An 18,714-nucleotide genomic window follows, 5' to 3' on the forward strand; every position below is an offset into this window, starting at 1 on the left:
GATTAAATTTTACACATACATTCTTTGAGGCTGAAACAAATCTGACTTGTTTTCAATGTGAAAATAAAATATAAAAACTGTTCTCGGAGCTATTTCTAAACAGAACTTGCTTCTAATCTTAAGTAACAGAAATGTTTATGATGATCAGTATTTAATTCTGTGTGTGTGTGTGTGTGTGTGTGTGTGTGTGTGTGTGTGTGTGTGTGTGTGTGTTAGATTTCAAAGCACGGAACAACACAAAGGGGAACATGGAAATACCACTACAGAAAACAGAATGCTATAAATAAATTGATGTCATTTATTTCCAAAGACTATCAATATACTAGAGCAATGCGAAAATAATAATGAAGTGAGAAATTTTGTGGCAAACTTTGGTGGTAGTCTGTGAATTATCTTGGGGTCAAGTTGCAGGCACACAGCTGCCAGCGAGTATTCTCGGGGAGAATGGGAAATGGATGAAGAGTTAGCCGGGCAAGCGGGAAAGGGGACAGGCACTTCAGAAAAGGGTGGTACATAAGCATAGAGTTGAACCAGCATTTTCTATGGAAAAATTGGAATGATGTATGATGTATCAGAATGCAGATGGAGAAGAGTCAGAGACCAGATTAAAGAGGGCCTCGTGCACCTTGTTGAAAACAATGAGTTTTAACTTACTGACAAAAGGTAATGTAAACTATTTTTAGACTAGAAAGTGACATTGTCAAAAGTTAATTTTAAAGTAATACTTCTGGGAATTGTACAAGAGTATGAATTTGAAGGAAGGGGCAATACCGCAGTCATGAGGTGAGGCACTGGGAAACCAAAAAACCCTGTGTGACTTGCTTTATTGCAATATTTGCTCCATTATGGTGGTCTGGAACCAGATCCACAATTTCCCCAACATATGCCTGTACGCTTACTTATGCACATGTTTCTTAGATGAGACTGTTTTGACTAAGCTCTTCATGATATAAACATTTTCACATGCAGGGTACAGAAGATAAAATTAAGGGGGTAAAATGATCGTACAATTATGATTAGTATCAGCTAGAAGTAGCTTCATTTTATCTTCTAGTCTGTTTTCAACCTACTTACTATGAGAATTATATTATAGAGGATAATAATATCCTCTATAATTTTTGAAATTTTAAATGAGTAGGAACATATAATGTGAAGTTATCCCTAGGATGTGAATTCCTTAAAGGCACAGATTTTATTATATTAATTTTTGTATTTCTGAGTTAAGCATAATGCCCAGTATATGACAGTTGCTTTTTAAATGCTCTCTGAATACATACCCCCACTTTTAAGAAGACTTTGTGTTTTAACAACAAAGGGGAACGTTGAAATACCACTACTGAAAACAGAATGTTATAAATAAAACCAATCATTTAAGAAGATATAAATCATTTAAGTTAAATACAAAGTGCATGTTTTTACATTCTAAAAAAGACTTTCAGTTAAAAAACTAATTCCTTCTCACTTTAAGAAAGCATATACTTGGAAATGTATACATAGTTAATGATTCCGATACTAATATCAGAAAGCATTGAAGTATATTTACCCATGATATGATTCAGACACACCAGCAAATGACTCATTTTCACAATTGGCATAAATAAATACAAAACTCAGCACAAACGCAGTTCCAGAAGTGAATAGTGCAAACTTCATTGTATTTTTACATGTCATTTTGAATTTTGAAACAAGGACACCACCTAAAATCTGACCAAGTGCCGCTCCAGGAATTAAAATAGCCCCTAAATAGAAAAAAGGCACAGACAGTGAAAAAACACACAAGTATACTCCATAACTCATACTGACAATTGGAAAACATCAAAAACAAGCACTAATATGGTATTAACATATGAACATATACACCTAACATAAAAATATATGCACAAATGGACTACTACTTCCATTAAGAAATTAATAAAATGAATGCACTGAACATTAAGTTTAATATGCCTTCTCTTTAATCTTATAGCTTTTGTCTCTCTGAAGTTCATACAATAGACTGCCTAATGTCAGAAAATCAGAAACTTTTATCAAAATTAATCTTAAGTTTTAATTTCAAAGAGTCAGATAGCTCAAATTACATCCTAATACAAACTTAATATTGTAAAAATACTGTTAGACAAAGAAAAATTTTTTACCTCCAAGAGTAGCTGCAAAGCTGGATGTCAATCCAAACTGATTTTCTATATATTTAGGTAAAAATGTAGCAAACCCAGTAGTAACTAAGGCTTCGGAAGAAGTTGATAGAACTAAACACATAAAGACAGTATTCTTCATCAAATTCTAAAGAAAAAATATAGTTCACCAAATGAATAACTATGACTATGCTGCAGAGTACAGCATTAGAATTCCAGCATGATGAATGTTGAACTTTTTAATAAACAGAATATAATCATCTCTAAAATTTAGGCACTTCCTCCAGCACAAAAAATATAACTATGGATAATTGATAGATTTACATATGCAATGACAAAAGAACTTTTATGTGGAGACCTAGAGATTTGACAGATGATTCATCAGTACAGTGATTATACTTTTATCACATACAAGGGACCAGAGGAAGAAGGTAAAAGCCTGCTTGGAAATGTTCCTATCCCCAGTCTTACTGTAAATCTCCACATGATAAGACTACTCCATATTTGACTTTTTTGTTGTGAACAGACTTCATCGACTCAAAGGACAATAAAACTAAATCCAAAGAGTTGTTTACAAGACCTATAATTATTGCAAATAAGCGAACAAGAATGTATTATGAAAACATTTGTATGTGTACATATGTGTATTTATGTGTATATATGTATACATGTGTGGTTATTCATGTGTGTGCAAAGTATACATATATCTACATGTGAGTTGGGTGTGTGCATCTGTGTGTGTGAGAGAGAGAAAAAGAAAGAATGAGAACTGTTTTATTTTACCTTTAGAGCAGCTGGAAAATCTTTAATACTTTTCCCAAATTTCTCATCTTCATGCTGCAAGGAACTACTCTTATCCTTATGAGTCTGAGAGGTTTTTCCAGCTTGAATTTTTGCTGTACCTAATAAAAGAATAAATGCACTTGCTCTATCATTTCATTCTTCTTTTTTAAAAATGCTTACTTTTTTACTGACACATTCTTCCACAACTATATAAATTCCATAACATAAGAGGCCAGTCCTTCTCTTTGTCAAGAAAATTGTACAAATATCTATGTGTGTAATCAGACTGTTTTAAGAGCTAGTGTTCATTACCACTAGCTAAGGAAGTTCCAACTAGCCTAAACATTAAAATGAGACAATTTTGTTCCAATCACATATCTATGTTTTTCATTTAAAATCTTATCTTAAAGTTTTTTCTTCCTTTATAATGGCTCTCTTTTTTTATTCTTTACATTAAAGTGTGTTCGTGGATTTTTTTTCATTTGTTCTCTTAATTCTAACATGCTTGGCAGCTTGTTAGATGTTTACCAACAAGCTGTTTACCAACTATTACCATGTGCCTTTTATTTTTAATAAAGGTACTATGAATAAATTTGAGGAAACAGTCGACATATGGAATTACAAATTAAATTGCCCAAGGTAGAAAGAAATCAATGAGTCCACCTACTTCTAGTCTACCAGCTTTTCTTGTGCCCATTTCCAAAAGTTAATCATCTATCCTGTTGCAAGTAAGAGGACAGATTACTAACCATCCTATGACAACTAAGTACCTTTAGGCTACAGATGTGTATTTTAACTATACAACTATACAGAAAAAAGATCTCAGGAAAAAATTAATACTTTATTAATCTTTTCTTTTTGGACAGAATGTTTACTATTAAAAAAAGTTTAGAAAAAGTATACTACAGTATGGCTTTTGGAAAAAAAAGTGAATACTTGTATTTTAAATTACAGATAACACAAGTGACTTAAGGCAAATTGAAATTAGTGACTACCCGAACACAAGCTAATAGTTTAGAAGATATCATATGGTATTCTGTATATGCATAAAGCAGGAATCAGATAAAACATAAGAAACCAATTTAGTAAGTAATAAGAAGGCGAATATGCACACAGTTTTATTGGTTACTAATTGAAAATTAAGAAAACCTAATGTTTATATATGCAAAAATGTGCTTAGGCAGAAAGTTGAGATTCTACAAAACAGAGTGAATCTATGGATGTTGTTAATCATATATAAAATAACACCTGGCCTAGAATTAGAATAAAACTCCTTCACTTTAAAGAAAGTGTAATTACCTGGTAAATGTTTTGGAAAACAAGAAAAAGGTATTATCAAAGACCAAGCAAAGATCCATGATAGAAGAAATCCAATCCACCAAGCCCCCAGCCATCGTGGATCATCCTCAGTGATGTCAGTGCTGTACATTAGAAAAACGAGAGGTAAAAGTAAACTCTTCCTTATTAATTAAAACTCACTATGATAATCATATACTTTATACATCAAATATATATCGTAGAATAGTATAATAATAGCCAAAATTTTAATACTGCCAGTGTACCGAATCAGAAAACAGGGAGCAGGTATAAATGAACTATAAAAATAATGCCTTACAAAGTATTTTAATATAGGAAATGACATAAAAGTTAACAATATTTAATGGTAAATAAGTATGGTAAATATTTGAAAAGAACATAGAATTTCTGGACATTCTTTAACTTTGACTAAGCTTTCTCCTCCACCATATGAAATTAAATATCTCACAGAAAGTTAATGATCTATGTTAAAAGCCCTAATATTGTGCTTCAATTATGGCATTTCTTTAAATGTAAATTATTCCTAAAGTGATTTATTAATAATTTTTTATGATTCTCATAGTGTAAAATGAATAGACTCTTTCCAAAACACATCATTTGTATAACTCATATAATTTTCCACCAAAATTAGAATATCCTTTCTTAAAACTCTGACTTTTTGCTTCAAGAACTTTTTCTGCACACTTTTTATAGTCTTTAAAAGATTAACATAAGATTAACAGTTTAGAGAACAAATCACATACCCATGACTACATTTTCTTATTTACCGCTTACAGTCATGCAAAAAAATGTACAGTTATTATTCCCAATGGCAAAAAGAGAAAATATGGCCTCACCAAAAAGGACCAATTCCTCTATTCAGGAAAAGGAAAATATTGTGGAATCAAAAAGTTCTACTTCAATTCATGTCTTGGCCACTTGTCAGCCTGTGTGTACCAATTTCTTGATAGGATTGTTGATAAGATTAAATAAAATAGCATGTGAAATATGTAAACACACAAAGCATATATTGTCCAGAACATCATATAGGACAAACAAATATTACCTACTAATATCCTTTATTGTCACATGTTTAAATGACATAATTGTGATCTTTAGGACATTATCAGAGCTACTATAGAACTTACTCATAGAATCACAGACCCTTGAGACTCTTCAGGCTATCAGCCCCCAACTAAAGCTATGGAAAACATGAAGAATTTTTAATGAGTTCTTTCAAACAATGCGTGGAATCTTACATATGTATTTTTAAAAATTTCACTAGGTGACTCTATCAAATATCCTTATTTTTGAATAAATACATTATTACACTAAGAGATGGTGTGCAATAATGAGATTTAGCCAAAATAAAATATTATAAAAGAATTATGACTATTCAGTTTTGTTTCCTGAAAAATACCACGTTATACCAAGGAAGTACTGTAAAAATGCTTCATGTATGATGTCAGTATTACTAAAATAAAATAAATTGAAATAAAAGAAAAACGGATAATGCCTTGCCTTTGTCCAAAAGCAACATCAATGTACAAGGTTAGCAGTTGTCCTCCTAGCACATAGCCAATAGCAGGGCCTAAGATTGACATAGAATAGCCAATTCCTAGAATAAGAACAAAAACATTGCATACAGTTATATGTATAACTTTGTTTTGCATGTCTAACAAAAAGTGAAGAAAGACAAATGTTTTATTGCAGAAAAATTCAAATGATTATACTTACATCAAAATTGCACACACTTCCACTAAAAGATACCACTTGAATGCCATTATTTGGCTAATGGTCAAGCCCAAAAGCCTAAAATAAATAACTCAATAATAGTTACAATAAAAATAAAAATCAGAAATCTATGGAAAGTTATGCTAACTGGTGGCAGGGGTAGGACATCTACTATTAGGATTTACTGATAGCGATAATTATTCTTGTTTACAATATCATAGGAGAAAACAAAGTGAAACAAGGAGATTTTTCCACTGCACAGTTTGGAAAGCGTTCTTTATCTTGACTACAACAGCTTTAAAACCTGGATCTACTAAGAAGTCTGTTTCTTAAAAGTAAGCCTCTTATTCTTATCGACTCTCCCTATTTACTTATTTATTTTTATTTTATTTTATTTTTATTTTTTTGAGTAGGAATGTCACTCTGTTGCCCAGGCTGGAGTGTAGTGACACGCTCACAGCCACCGCAGCCTTGACCTGCTGGGCTCAGGTGATTCTTCCACCTCAGCCTTCCAAGTAGCTAGAACTACTGGCGTGCAGCACCATGCCCGACCAATTTTTTGATTTACTGTAGAGACAAAGTCTCACTGAGTTGCTCAGGGTGGTCTCAAACCCCTGGACTCGGGCAATCCTTTCATCGCCGCCTCCCAAAGTACAGGGATTATAGGCATGAGCCACTGCACCTGGCTGATTCTCCTTATTTTTACTTGGAGCAGAATTAAATTGAGCTTATTTTTGTCAGATATTTAAAATTTTGTCATATATAACTGGTGGCTTTTACAAAAATAATTTATTTGATCAATCGTGTATTTTCGTTGTGGTTTTCCCTTTGAACTTCAAGTTTCAATGCCAGCTGAATACATTTCCACTTTTTTTCTTAATTTTTAGCTGGCATATAATCATTTTATACAGTTATGGAGTAGATATATCACTGCAACCATACAATGTGTAATAATCAGAGCAGAGTAAGTAGGATACCCATCACCACAAACACTTATAAATTGTGTTGGAAACTCTTAGAATCCTCTTTTCTAGCTTTTGGGACATATATAATAAACAATCACTAACTATATATCAACCCTACAGTGCTACAGAACACTAGAATTTACTCCTCCTTACTGTAATTTTGCATCCACTAACAAACTTCTACCTACCCTCTCTTCCTCCCTTTCCCAGCCTTTAATAATTATAATTCTACTCCCTACTTCTATGAATTGATTTTTTTTTTTTTTTAGTTCCTGCTTATGAGTAAGAACATGTGATATTTAGCTTTCTGTGCCTGGCTTATTTCACTTCATATAGTGTCTCCAGGCTAACCCATGTTACCATGAATGACACAATTTTATTCTGTTTTTATGGTTGAATAGTAGTCCATTGTGCATATATACATTTTCTTTATCCACTCATCTGTTGATGAACATTTAGGTTGGTTCCATACCTTGGCAACTGTAAAAAGTGCTACAATAAGTATGGGGGTGCAACTATCTCTTCCATATACTGATTTCCTTTCCTTTGGATAAATGCTCAATAATGGGATGTCTGAATTATGTGGTGTTTATACTTTTTAATTTTTTTTTTTTGAGTTGGAGTCTCACTCTGTTGCCCAGAATGGAATGCAGTGGCCGCTTCCAGCCACCGCAGCCTCAAACTGCCGGGCTCCGGCGATCCTTCCGCCTCAGCCTTCCAAGTAGCTGGAATTACAGGCGCGCGCTACCACGTCCGGCTGATTTTTTATTTATTGTAGAGATGAGGTCTCGCCAAGTTGCCCAGGTGTGTCTCGAACTCGCGGGCTCAGGCAATTTTTGAGGAACCTCCATACCATATTCCATAATGGCTGTACTAATTTACATTCCCATAGTGTATAAAAGTTGTCTTTTCTCTGCATCCTCGCCAGTATTTTTTTGTCTTTTTTATAATAGCCATTCTAATCACGATGAGATAATATCTCATTGGAGTTTGGATTTGCATTTTCCTAATGATTAGTGATGGTGAGTATTTTTTCATACACTTGTTGGCCATTTGTGTGTCTTCTTTTGAGAAATGTCTACACAGGTCCTTTGCCCACTTTTTTTTTCCTTGAACTATTTGGTTTTTTGCTGTTGATTCAGTCCATTATAGAGTGTGCGTATTCATCCCTTGTTTAGGTGAATAGTTTGAAAATATGTTCTCCCATTCTGTACATTTTGTCTCCATTCTGTTGAGTTTCTTATGCCACGCAGAAATGTTTTAGCTTGATATAGTCCTTTTTTTTATTTTTGTTTTCGTTGGCTGTGCTTTTGTAGGCTCACCTATAAGATCTTTGCCTAGACCTACATCATGAAGCATTTCTCCTATGCTTTATTTTACTAGTTTTAAAGTTTGGGGCCTTACATTTAAATCTTTAACTGACTGTGAGTCAAGTTTTATACATGATAAGAGACAGGATCTATTTTCATTATTCTGCATGTGGATATCCAGTTTTCCTAGCATCACTGATTTAAGAGCATTTCCTTTCTCAATGTGTGTTTTCAGTACCTTTCTTCAGAAATCAATTGGCTGTAAATACGTGGATTTATTTCTGGGTTCTCTATTCTGCTCCACTGGTCTACATGTCTGTTTTGATACCAATACTATGGAGTTCAGTTATTACTGCTTTGTAGCAATATTGAACAGGTAGTATAATGCCTCCAGCTGTGTTCTTTTTGCCAGTATTGCTTTAGATATTTGGTGTGTTTTCTGATTCCATATGAATTTTAGGATTGTTTTTTCTATCTCTGTGAACAATAGCATTGCTATTTTGAAAAGAATTTTATTAAGTCCATAGACTTTTGAACATTATGGTTATTTTAACAATATTCATTCTTCAAATTTATGAGCATGAGATGGCTTTCCATTTTTTGTGTTCTCTTCAATTTCTTTCATCAGTGTTTCTGTAGCTTCGTTGTAAAAACCTATCATCCCCTTGGTTAAATTCATTCTTAGGTTATTAATTTTGTAGCCATTATAGATAAAATTTCTTTTTCAGCTAGTTCATTATTGGAGTATGGAAACTTTATAGATTTTTGTATGTCAATTTTGTGTCCTGCAGCTTTACTGAATTTGTTTATTATTTCTAAGAGTTTTTTTGTGAAGTTTTTAGTTTCTCCATATAAGATCATGTCATCTGTGAAGAGAGATAATTTGGCTTTCCCTTTTCCATTTGAATTCCCTTTATTTCTTTCTCTTGCCTAATTGATCTACATGGGATGTCTAGTACCATGTTGAATAAGAGCAGTAAAAGTGAACATCCTTGTCTTGTTCCAGTTCTTAGAGAAACAGTTTTCAGATTTTTCCCATTCAGTATGGTTTTAGTTGTGAGTTTGTCATACATGACCTTTATTGTGTTGAGGTATGTTCTTATACCACACTGTTGGAAAATTTTATCATGAATGGATGTTGAATTTTATCAAATACTTTTTCTGCATCTTATGTACCCGATTTAGTTTAATTCTTCTCTGATCTTTATTATTTTCTTCCTTTAATCCATTCTGAGTTTGTTTTTTTCTTGCTTTTCTATTATCTTTGAACTGCATCACCTGGTTGTTTATTTGAAATCTCTCTATTCTTATGATGTAGGCATATATTGCTATAAACTTCCCAGATGGCACTGTTTTTACTGTATTCCATAGGTTTTGGTAATGTATTTTTATTTTCATTCATTTGAATAATTTTTAAATTTTTCTTTTTTTTTTTTTTTTTTTTTTAGAAAGCAGAATTTATTGAGAGGACAGAAAAGCTTCCAGAGCAAGAGGTGACCCAAGGGGGTTGCCCTAAATTTCTTTCTTCTTTCTTCATATATTCACTGACCAAACTGGTCACTCAGGAACATGCTGTTAAATGTCCATGTATCTTTACAGTTATCAAAAGTTTCTTGTTAATGATTTCTAGTTTCATTCTATTATAATCCAAGAAGATACTTAATACATTTTTTATCCTTAAAAATTTGTTGACACTTGTTTTGTGGCTTAACATATGATCTCTCCTAGAGAATGTTCCATGTGCTGAAGAGAAGAACATGTATTCTGCAGCTGTTGAATGTTCTGTGATTATCTGCTTGGTCTATTTGGTCTACAGTGCATTTTATGTCTGATATTCTTTGTTGATTTTCTGTCTAGATGATCTTTCCAGTGCTGAAAGTGGAAATGTTGAAGCCCTCAACTATGATTGTATTGAAGTCTATTCTCTCTCTTTAACTCTAATCATATTTGCTATATATATTTGAATGCTCTGGTGTTGGGTGGATATAGCTGTTATATCATCTTGGTGAATGTGTCTCTTTGTCACTGTATAATGATCTTATCTCTTTTTTGTTTTGTTTTTTTTTTTACTTGAAGTTTATTTTGTCTGATTTAAATATAGCCACTTCTAAAGGCTTTGGGTTTCCATTTACATGAGTATCTTTTTTCATCCCTTCACTTTTAGTTTATGTGTGTCTTTACAGATGAAGTGAGTTTTCTGTTGATAGGACAGTTAGATTGTTTTTTAAAATCCATTCAGCCAATTTGTATATTTTAACTGGGAAATTTAAAACATTTATGTTCAAGGTTGATCTCATTAATAAGTGAGAGCTTACCTCTGTCATTTTTTAAATTGTTTTCTGATTGTTTTATATACCTTTTTTTCTTTCTTCCTCTCTTATTGTATGTCTCTGTGGTTTGATGGTTTTCTGTAGTGATGTTTGATTCCTTTCTTTTTCTTATTTCAGTATCTGTTCTACTGCTATATTTTATATTTTCATGTGTGTTCACTGTTCATGATGGTAGATATTGTCCTTTTGCTTTCAGACATAGGACTCTCCTAAGGTTTTTATTTGTTTGTTTGTTTGTTTGCTTGTAAGATTGGTCTAATGGTGATGCATTCCCTCAGTTTTTGCTAATCTGGGAAGACTTTATTTCTCCTTCTTTCTAAAGGTTAGCTTTGCTGGGTATAGTATTCTTTACTAACTTTTTTCTTTTAGTACTTTGAATATACTATACTATTCGCTCACAACTTGAAAGGTTTCTGCTGATAAATCTGTTGTTAGTCTGATGGGAATTCCCTCACGTTTAACTTGACATTTTTCTCTTGCTGTTTCTAGAATTCCCTTTGTCTTTGTCTTTTGATCATTTAACTATAATGTGCCTAGAAAAGTACCTTTCTGGGTTAAATCTATTTGGGGAATCATTGAATTTTCTAAATATAACTGTTTATTCTTTCTTCTGTTTGATCTAGTCTATTGTTAAAGCTCTCAATTGTATTTTTTTTACCTATTAATTGTGTTAATCAGTTCTAAGATTTCTATTTGGTTCTCATTCATAATATCTCTGTTGAATTTCTCATTTAGATCATGAATTATTTTCCTGATTTCTTTGTATTTTCTATCTGAGTTATTTTGTATCTTGCTTAGTTTCTTTACGATCATTAGTTTTAATTACTTTTCAGGCATTTCATAGATTTTTTTTTCAGACCTGTAACAAGTTAATTATTGCATTTCATTCAAAATATCATGTTTCCTTGTTTCAGTGTGTGTGTGTGTGTGTGTGTGTGTGTGTGTGTGTGTATGTGTGTGTCTACACTGATATATGTTCAGCTGGAATAATAGTCACTCTTCCAATTTCATTGAGTAGCATTTCATTTGATAAGATTTTTTTCCTGTAAATGTATCTATAGTGTCAGTTGAATAGGTGCTTTGGGCTTGGTTCTTGTGGACACAGTAGTGTAATTTCCAGATGAATACTTTGGCTGTAAACAAGGTCAGTAGTGTCTGTGAGTTCCTCAGTGGCTTAGGCTGCAGTTGTTTTTGGAGGCTGTGGCACAGTTTTGCTGAGGATAAGGATGCCTGATACACCAGTCCTCAAGCCCAGGGGGCATATATGAGGACCAACAGTGGTGGTAATGGTTTCTGGGTGGGTTAGTCCTCAGGTTTCTGGGCAGTATGTGAAGGTGTGCAGCAGTCCTGCTGCTGAAGGAAGTGAATTTGCCAGGTGGTAGCAGTGAAAAGTCCTAAATGGGGAGGTCCTTGGGTTCCCAAACATCATGCACAGGTGTCATAGGTGGCAAGTCAGCTTTGGACCCTAGGAAATGCATGCAAGCACCAGTGGTTGTTTTGACTGTAGATCCTGGGCAGACCAGTTCTTGGGCCTAGAGGTGGCAATAGTGGAGGCTTGCTAATCACCAGCAATGGTGATGACAGGCACGAGGGGGTTGGTCCTCAGGCTCCAGGCAACATACACAGACAACAGTGGTGGCAATGGTGGGTCCCAAGCTTAATGGTCCTCAATTCTGGATCATTCAACAGACACCAGTGGTGCTTGTAGCAAGCCCCAAGCATGCTGATCTTCAGGCTTCTGAGTGATACACGCAGTCACTCAATGGCCTTGTCACTGAATGGGAACAAAGATGGCCCTCTCAAGTTCTGGTGAGGGCCCCTATGTCCAGAAGGCAGTCTCCCTGGTGTGCTGAACCACCTGGTATATAGGGTGCTGCCTTGCCTTGGGTGCCAAGGACACAAATGCACTGCTGAGTCCAACTGCTATCATGATGCGTCAGCTGTGTAGGTTAATGGGGATGCTGGTCAGTCTCCAGGGATGTGAAGATGCAGGGACTTTTGGGTCTTAGCACAAGATGCAATTTAGTGGTGGCTCCACTCTCCAAATGATACATTATTGCAGAAGCTTGGATTCCAGAGGGTAGGAGGTAGCCATTGGGACTTTTCTCTCTGTAACAATGCAGTCATGTGAACTCCAGGTAGCTCCCTGTACCAGGCTCAGGGCCTGTGAAGGCTGAGGGTGTATCCAGTGGAATTTCAAGAATTTGTGGTGGGAATTTGGACTGCAGGAAAATTCCCACTTATCTTTTCCTCACAATGAGGAGTCTCTCTTGGCTCCAAGCTAATCCATACAGCTGCTTTGCTTCCCTATCTATGCTACCACCTCAAGCTTTGACATCTCAGACAGTCTTTGTCACTTTGTTGCTGAATTCCCATGCTCTCCCTTCAATGCTCTATTCCAGCAGTCCCCAACCTTTTTGGCATCAGGGACCAGTTTTGTGGAAGACAATTTTTCCACAGACAGAAGGGGGAATTGTGCAGTCAAACCTCACTGGCAATGTTAATCTGTTTGGGTTTTTTTTTCAGTCATTCACCAGTACAAGCATCACCACCTCAACTCTACCTCAGGTATTCAGGCATTAGATCCTCATAAGGAGTGTGCAAGCTAGATCCCTTGCATGCGCAGTTCACAATAGGGTTTGCATTCCTAGGAGAATCTAATGTCACCACTGATCTGACAGAGGTAGAGCTTATGTGGCAATGCAAGTGATGGGGAGACACTGAAAATGCAGATGAAGCTTTGCTTGCTCCCCCACCACTCACCTCCTACTGTGTGGCCTGACTCCTAGCAGGTCACAGATCCTGGCCCATGGCCTAGGGGTTGGGGACTCCTGCTCTATTTGACATGTAATTGCTGACTCTCTATTTTGGTCCTTCTTTGTAGAAAGACAACTGCTGGATGCCTCCAGTCAGCCATCTTAATAATGTTTTACCAAATAAAATTTATGTATACCCCAGTGTCTTAATGCTTTACCACCTTCTAGATTGTTTTGTTCACTGCTAAGATTCTCATTCTCATACAACTGAAGAACTGAACATTTTAATTTATACTCCAAACTAAGCATATATCAATGACAAAATAACTCAAGTACTAGATCAGATCTCTAATTAAAGTTCATGCAAGATGATCTGAAGACCATAAGAACTTTCATTTTTCTGTCAACTACCTTAATTTATATTATAGCTATATTTTAAATGGAAAAACATACAGCCAGGCAAGGTGGCATGCATCTGTAGTTCCAGCTACTTGTAAGGCTGAGGCGGCAGAATCACCGGGGCCCAGCAGATCAAGGCTGCGGTGGCCATGAGCTTGCCACTGCACTCTAGCCTGGGTGACAGAGAGAAACTCCAGCTCAAAAATAAAAAATAAAAAGGAAAAACATATTAGTAGGAAAATTAAAGTAAATCATAAATAATTAAATGTGCACATGCAAAGGATTCATACTCAAGAAATTTATGAATAAAAATACATGATTGAAAATACTGGAAATCGGTGCCTCACAAATTATCCTTGGTGAAGAACTTTTTTTTGCGTAATTTCTAGTTGGGTTAGACTAATAATTTTGTGAGAATACCTTGTAAGTTTTGTAGAAGTATAAAATTGCTATATACATTTGCATATTAGGGGTATGTGTGAGTAAATTTAGTAGCGTCTGTCAGGGCAGTACTGAACATTGTCACTTTAAATGGCTCTGGCAATGAATCACCTATGTTAGAATAAACAGACAAAGAGAACACTGAGAAACAAATGAGTTTTGAAATAATTAGATGTAAGGGCCATGCATGACCTAGTTAGCTCTACCTTGCAAGAACATCAGGGAAGAAAACTTAAGAGACACTTATGCTACAGGAATTAGATCACAAAGGAAAAAATATTGAGTCACATATAAAAAGGGTTCATTCAAAACAAAAACCTCCATAGAGTTCTTGGGCACTATCCTGTGATTTCCTTTGTGGACTCTAGTCACGTCCATGTTGGATGTATTAAATCACAAAACGGCAGAGCTCAATCTCCACGGCATGTCTAAGTTACCTGGGATTTAAGTTATCTAGATAAAATGCTGCTGGGATGGCTCTTCCCATCCCGGAAGGTTGGCAAGCCCAGAGCAGGAAAACAGTAGGACATCAACAAAAATGATCATACTTTCTGTTTACTGACTCGCTATGGCAGTAAATAATGGAACACAAGAAAGTAAAACTGTATTTGTCTGAAAGATATACCTATGGTATTACAACTAAATTTTTAATAAACCTTTGTTATGCTTTCCCTATAATGTAAACAAATAATAGACAAAATGATCCTGAGAAAGTCTCAAGAGTCAACTTACCTATATAGAGAGAAGCCTTGTGTGTGGGCACAGAGTCATCAAGAAAGGCTGTTCCCAGGGTATAAAGAGGAGTGCCTCCTGTCCCCAGCAGCAGTTGTCCCAAGATGAAGACATACAAGTAGTTAGGAAGTGAGGAACTCGAAGAGATACAACTGGTGCTATTCCTTGTTAAGCAAGTATCTTTAGTGAACAAAATAAAATAAAATTGTGAATTTACAGAAATTTAACTATTCATAACAGCTTAAATCTCCACCAGACAAATTATACTTTCATGATATAGCCTTTAATTATTTCTTCCAATCATTTTATTTAATGATGCTTAGCTATTTAAAAATACAGGATGGGTGTGGTGGCTCAAGTCTGTAATCCCAGCACTTTGGGAGACCAAGATGGGAGGAACACTTGTGACCAGGAGCTCAAGACCACTCTGGGCAACATAGCAAGACCTGGTCTCTACATTAAGAAGGATAATAATAATAACACATATATCACTAGAAGACTATCAAGAGGAAAATTAAACTCTCGCTTACCCTTGCCTGCTCTCACAGAGGTAACCGCTGTTAACATTTCCTTTCATTATTTTTCAGACATTTACTCACACTCTCACGTTGTATATTTTTTATACAAGTATGATCATACTAAAACATACTATCTTTATATTAACCAATGTCTAGTTTTCACTTATTATGTCCCAGCATCTTTGACATTGGCACTTAGTGCTATATGTAAATTTATTTGTTACCACTGTTATAATATTCCACAGCACTAATGTCGTATAATTGTATTACCTGGCTTGGCACATTTATTTAATTAAAAATACATAAGTATTATATTGTATTATACATATATTTAGATCATTTTGTTACTTCTATTACAATATTATAATGTATACTTTCTAAGTTTACCTTGGCATGTTTTGTGTTAGCCTATCTGTAGGACAGATCACAAAGACTGGAACGGCTAGGTCAAAGTGAATAGTCATCTATATTTTGATATTGTCAAATTGCCCTATCAAAAAGCTATACAAATATGCAACCCTACCAACAAATAAGCAACACTTTACAAAGTAGAACTTACATTTTTACTACCAATTTCATTTGTTAAAAATGTATGCATAATTTTTAAATTTCATTTTTTAAATCATCAATGAAATTAAACATTTTCCACATTTATTGACCACTTGCATTCTTTTCTGTGAACTAATTTTTCAAATTTACTTCATATATTCCAAGTCTGATATACAACTTTAAAAAGTCTTCCATTCTCCATAACTGACATAAAAAATATTTTATCATTAGAATTTTATCACTTTATTTTTAATTCATGTATAATATCTTTTAGTGGGAGAAGACAGGGATCCAACATTCTGTTGACTTAAGCAGAAAGCACATATTTGGCTAGTTTTCCTATGTGTGGGTTTATTTTTGGTCACAAGGTTTCATGTCACTGATCTCTGCAATCACTCTTCAGCAAAAATCTAGTGATTAAGTTGGCTTTCTAAGGTTTGAAGGCATCAATATCTCAACCTGGCTGTTATACATCTTATAGTCTTTCATGAAAGGTTCTGCAACAGATAATAGATCTACTTATGACATCTGATATAAATATCTTACAAAAAGTTAGCCAAGTAATAAGCAAGTAGTATGGGAGAACAGTTTCTAGAAAACTGTCACATAATAAAGATTTTAAAATTACTATATTGCCATACTTTTTAAAAAAGTACCGCCAGGCTCGGTGGCTCAGCCTGTAATCCCACACCTTTGGGAGGCTGAGATGAATGGATTGCCTGAGCCCGCGGGTTCAAGACCCACCTGGGCAGCGAGACCTCATCTCTACAATTAATCAAAAAATCAGCCGGGCATGGTAGCGCGCACCTGTAGTTCCAGCTACTCAGAAGGCTGAGGTGGAAGGATCGCGGAACCCAGCAGATCGAGGCTGCGGTGGCCGGGAGTGGCCACTGCACTCCAGTCTGGGCAACAGAGTGAGACTCCAACTCAAAAAAAGAAAAAAGTAATAAAAACAATTGCCTCTTAAAATCAAAAGTTCAAAGTAGGGATTTAATAAGCTCATGGAAATGCATGATAAAAGAAAAAACATGGGCATAAAGAACTCAGGGAAGACATGAAATAAAAAAACAGATCAATCAGAAATAAAGAACACTGGAATGGGCAAGAGAATGAAGACTGTAAGAATTACAAGAACAGAGATAACGAACTTAAGAACTATACACAAAAATAAAGAAAAACGAAGATCAAGATTTAAAAGATTAGAAAGAAAATTATGAATACAGAATTTAGACAAAGGTAATCAAACATATGCATAATCAACCAGAAAAGAAAAAAAGATGTATTCAAAGGTATAATTCAGGAAACTTTCTGGAAATAAAGATTGATTTACAATTTAAAAACACATAGAGCATCCCAAGAAAATCTTCAACATCAAGATATATTCTCTTGTAAAGTTACTGGATTTAAAAGATGAAAAAAGACTTTATTTTAAACAGCTACGCAAAAAGATAAAGAGAAATAAAAAACAGTAAGTTTACATTTAGACTTCTCTGAAGCAACAGTAAACCCATAGAAGCAGTCAAGGAATGCCAAATAAGTAATCAGGGAACGATAATGTGACCCACAAATTTTATGCTCAAGCTGTCATTCAAATATAAAGACATAGACAAATATTTAAACATATTTTAAATCTCATGGAATGAGCCTTTCCTGAGAAAAGCTACCATAAGATACATTCCAGACTATAGAGAAATATCACATTCAGAGATGCCAGGTGGACCTGAAGAAGATAATCAGAAGCAAGTATAAAATAATTTATGAGGCCGGGCTCAGTGGCTCAGCCTGTAATCCCGCGCCTTTGGGAGACTGAGGTGAGCAGATTGCCTGAGTCCGCGGGTTCGAGACCCGCCTGGGCAGCGAGACCTCATCTCTACAGTAAATCAAAAAATCAGCCGGGCGTGGTAGCGCACACCTGTAATTCCGGCTACTTGGAAGGCTGAGGCGGAAGGATTGCCGGAGCCCAGCAGGTCGAGGCTGCGGTGGCCGGGAGCGACCACTGTCCTCCTGTCTAGGCAACAGAGTGAGACTCCAACTCAAAAAAAAAGAAAAGAAAAGAAAAGAACTTATGAAATTATATCATTATGATACAGTTTATAAAATAGCTAGGTTTCCCAATTATGTGAATTCTGTGATATTGTTAGTTGAGAAAACACTTTGAACCTAGGATTTCAGCCTTTAATGAGAAATCAAACAATTTCTGACAAAATACAATGGACCCTCCATGTCTGCAGGTTCCACATCCTCAGATTCAGCCAACCTCTGGTTAAAAATATTTACAAAAATAAACAATGCAACAACAAAATAATATAAATTTAAAAATACAGCATAACTATGTACATACCATTTAAATTGTATAAGAAATCTAGAGAGAACTTTTTTTTTTAAGGCAGGATTTATTGAGAGGACAGAAAAGCTCCCACAGTGGGAGGGGACCCGAAGAGGTTGCCCTAGAGATGAATTAAAGTATATGGGTAGGTTATATAAAATACTACTCCATTTAATAGAAGGGATTTCAACATCTGAGAATTTTGTTATCCGCGAAGGTCCTGAAACCGATGCCCTGCAAAGGCGGTACTTGTAACATTCATTGAAAGGCATGTGATTGATAAAACACCACTAGAGGGAGTGCCAGTGTTGTTTATGAATTTAGAGACTCATGGCCAATAAAATTAAGGATTAGAACTGTACTTAATCGACAAACCAGTGGCCAGTCTCGCCACTAATATCAGCAGGACCTGCGTCAAAAGGACAAAAAACGTCCATATACCA

The 18,714-nt window shown here is 35.1% G+C and overlaps 1 protein-coding gene across 1 annotated transcript in view; it reads right to left on the minus strand.

Moving 5' to 3' along the window:
- SLCO4C1 (solute carrier organic anion transporter family member 4C1) overlaps nt 1-18,714 on the minus strand; it is a 58,367-nt gene that overhangs the window by 14,904 nt on the left and 24,749 nt on the right. The window contains exons 3-8 of the mRNA XM_008059167.2: nt 14,879-15,058; nt 5,733-5,829; nt 4,215-4,336; nt 2,916-3,034; nt 2,136-2,280; nt 1,544-1,739 (exon numbers count right to left, since the gene is read on the minus strand). Coding sequence (XP_008057358.1) covers nt 1,544-1,739; nt 2,136-2,280; nt 2,916-3,034; nt 4,215-4,336; nt 5,733-5,829; nt 14,879-15,058 — 859 coding nt within the window. The remainder of the gene's footprint in view (nt 1-1,543; nt 1,740-2,135; nt 2,281-2,915; nt 3,035-4,214; nt 4,337-5,732; nt 5,830-14,878; nt 15,059-18,714) is intronic.

The sequence above is a fragment of the Carlito syrichta genome, unplaced genomic scaffold (genome assembly GCF_000164805.1).
Source record: "Carlito syrichta isolate Samal-C Ts95f unplaced genomic scaffold, Tarsius_syrichta-2.0.1 Scaffold303741, whole genome shotgun sequence".
In the NCBI taxonomy this organism is placed as follows: Eukaryota; Metazoa; Chordata; class Mammalia; order Primates; family Tarsiidae; genus Carlito; species Carlito syrichta.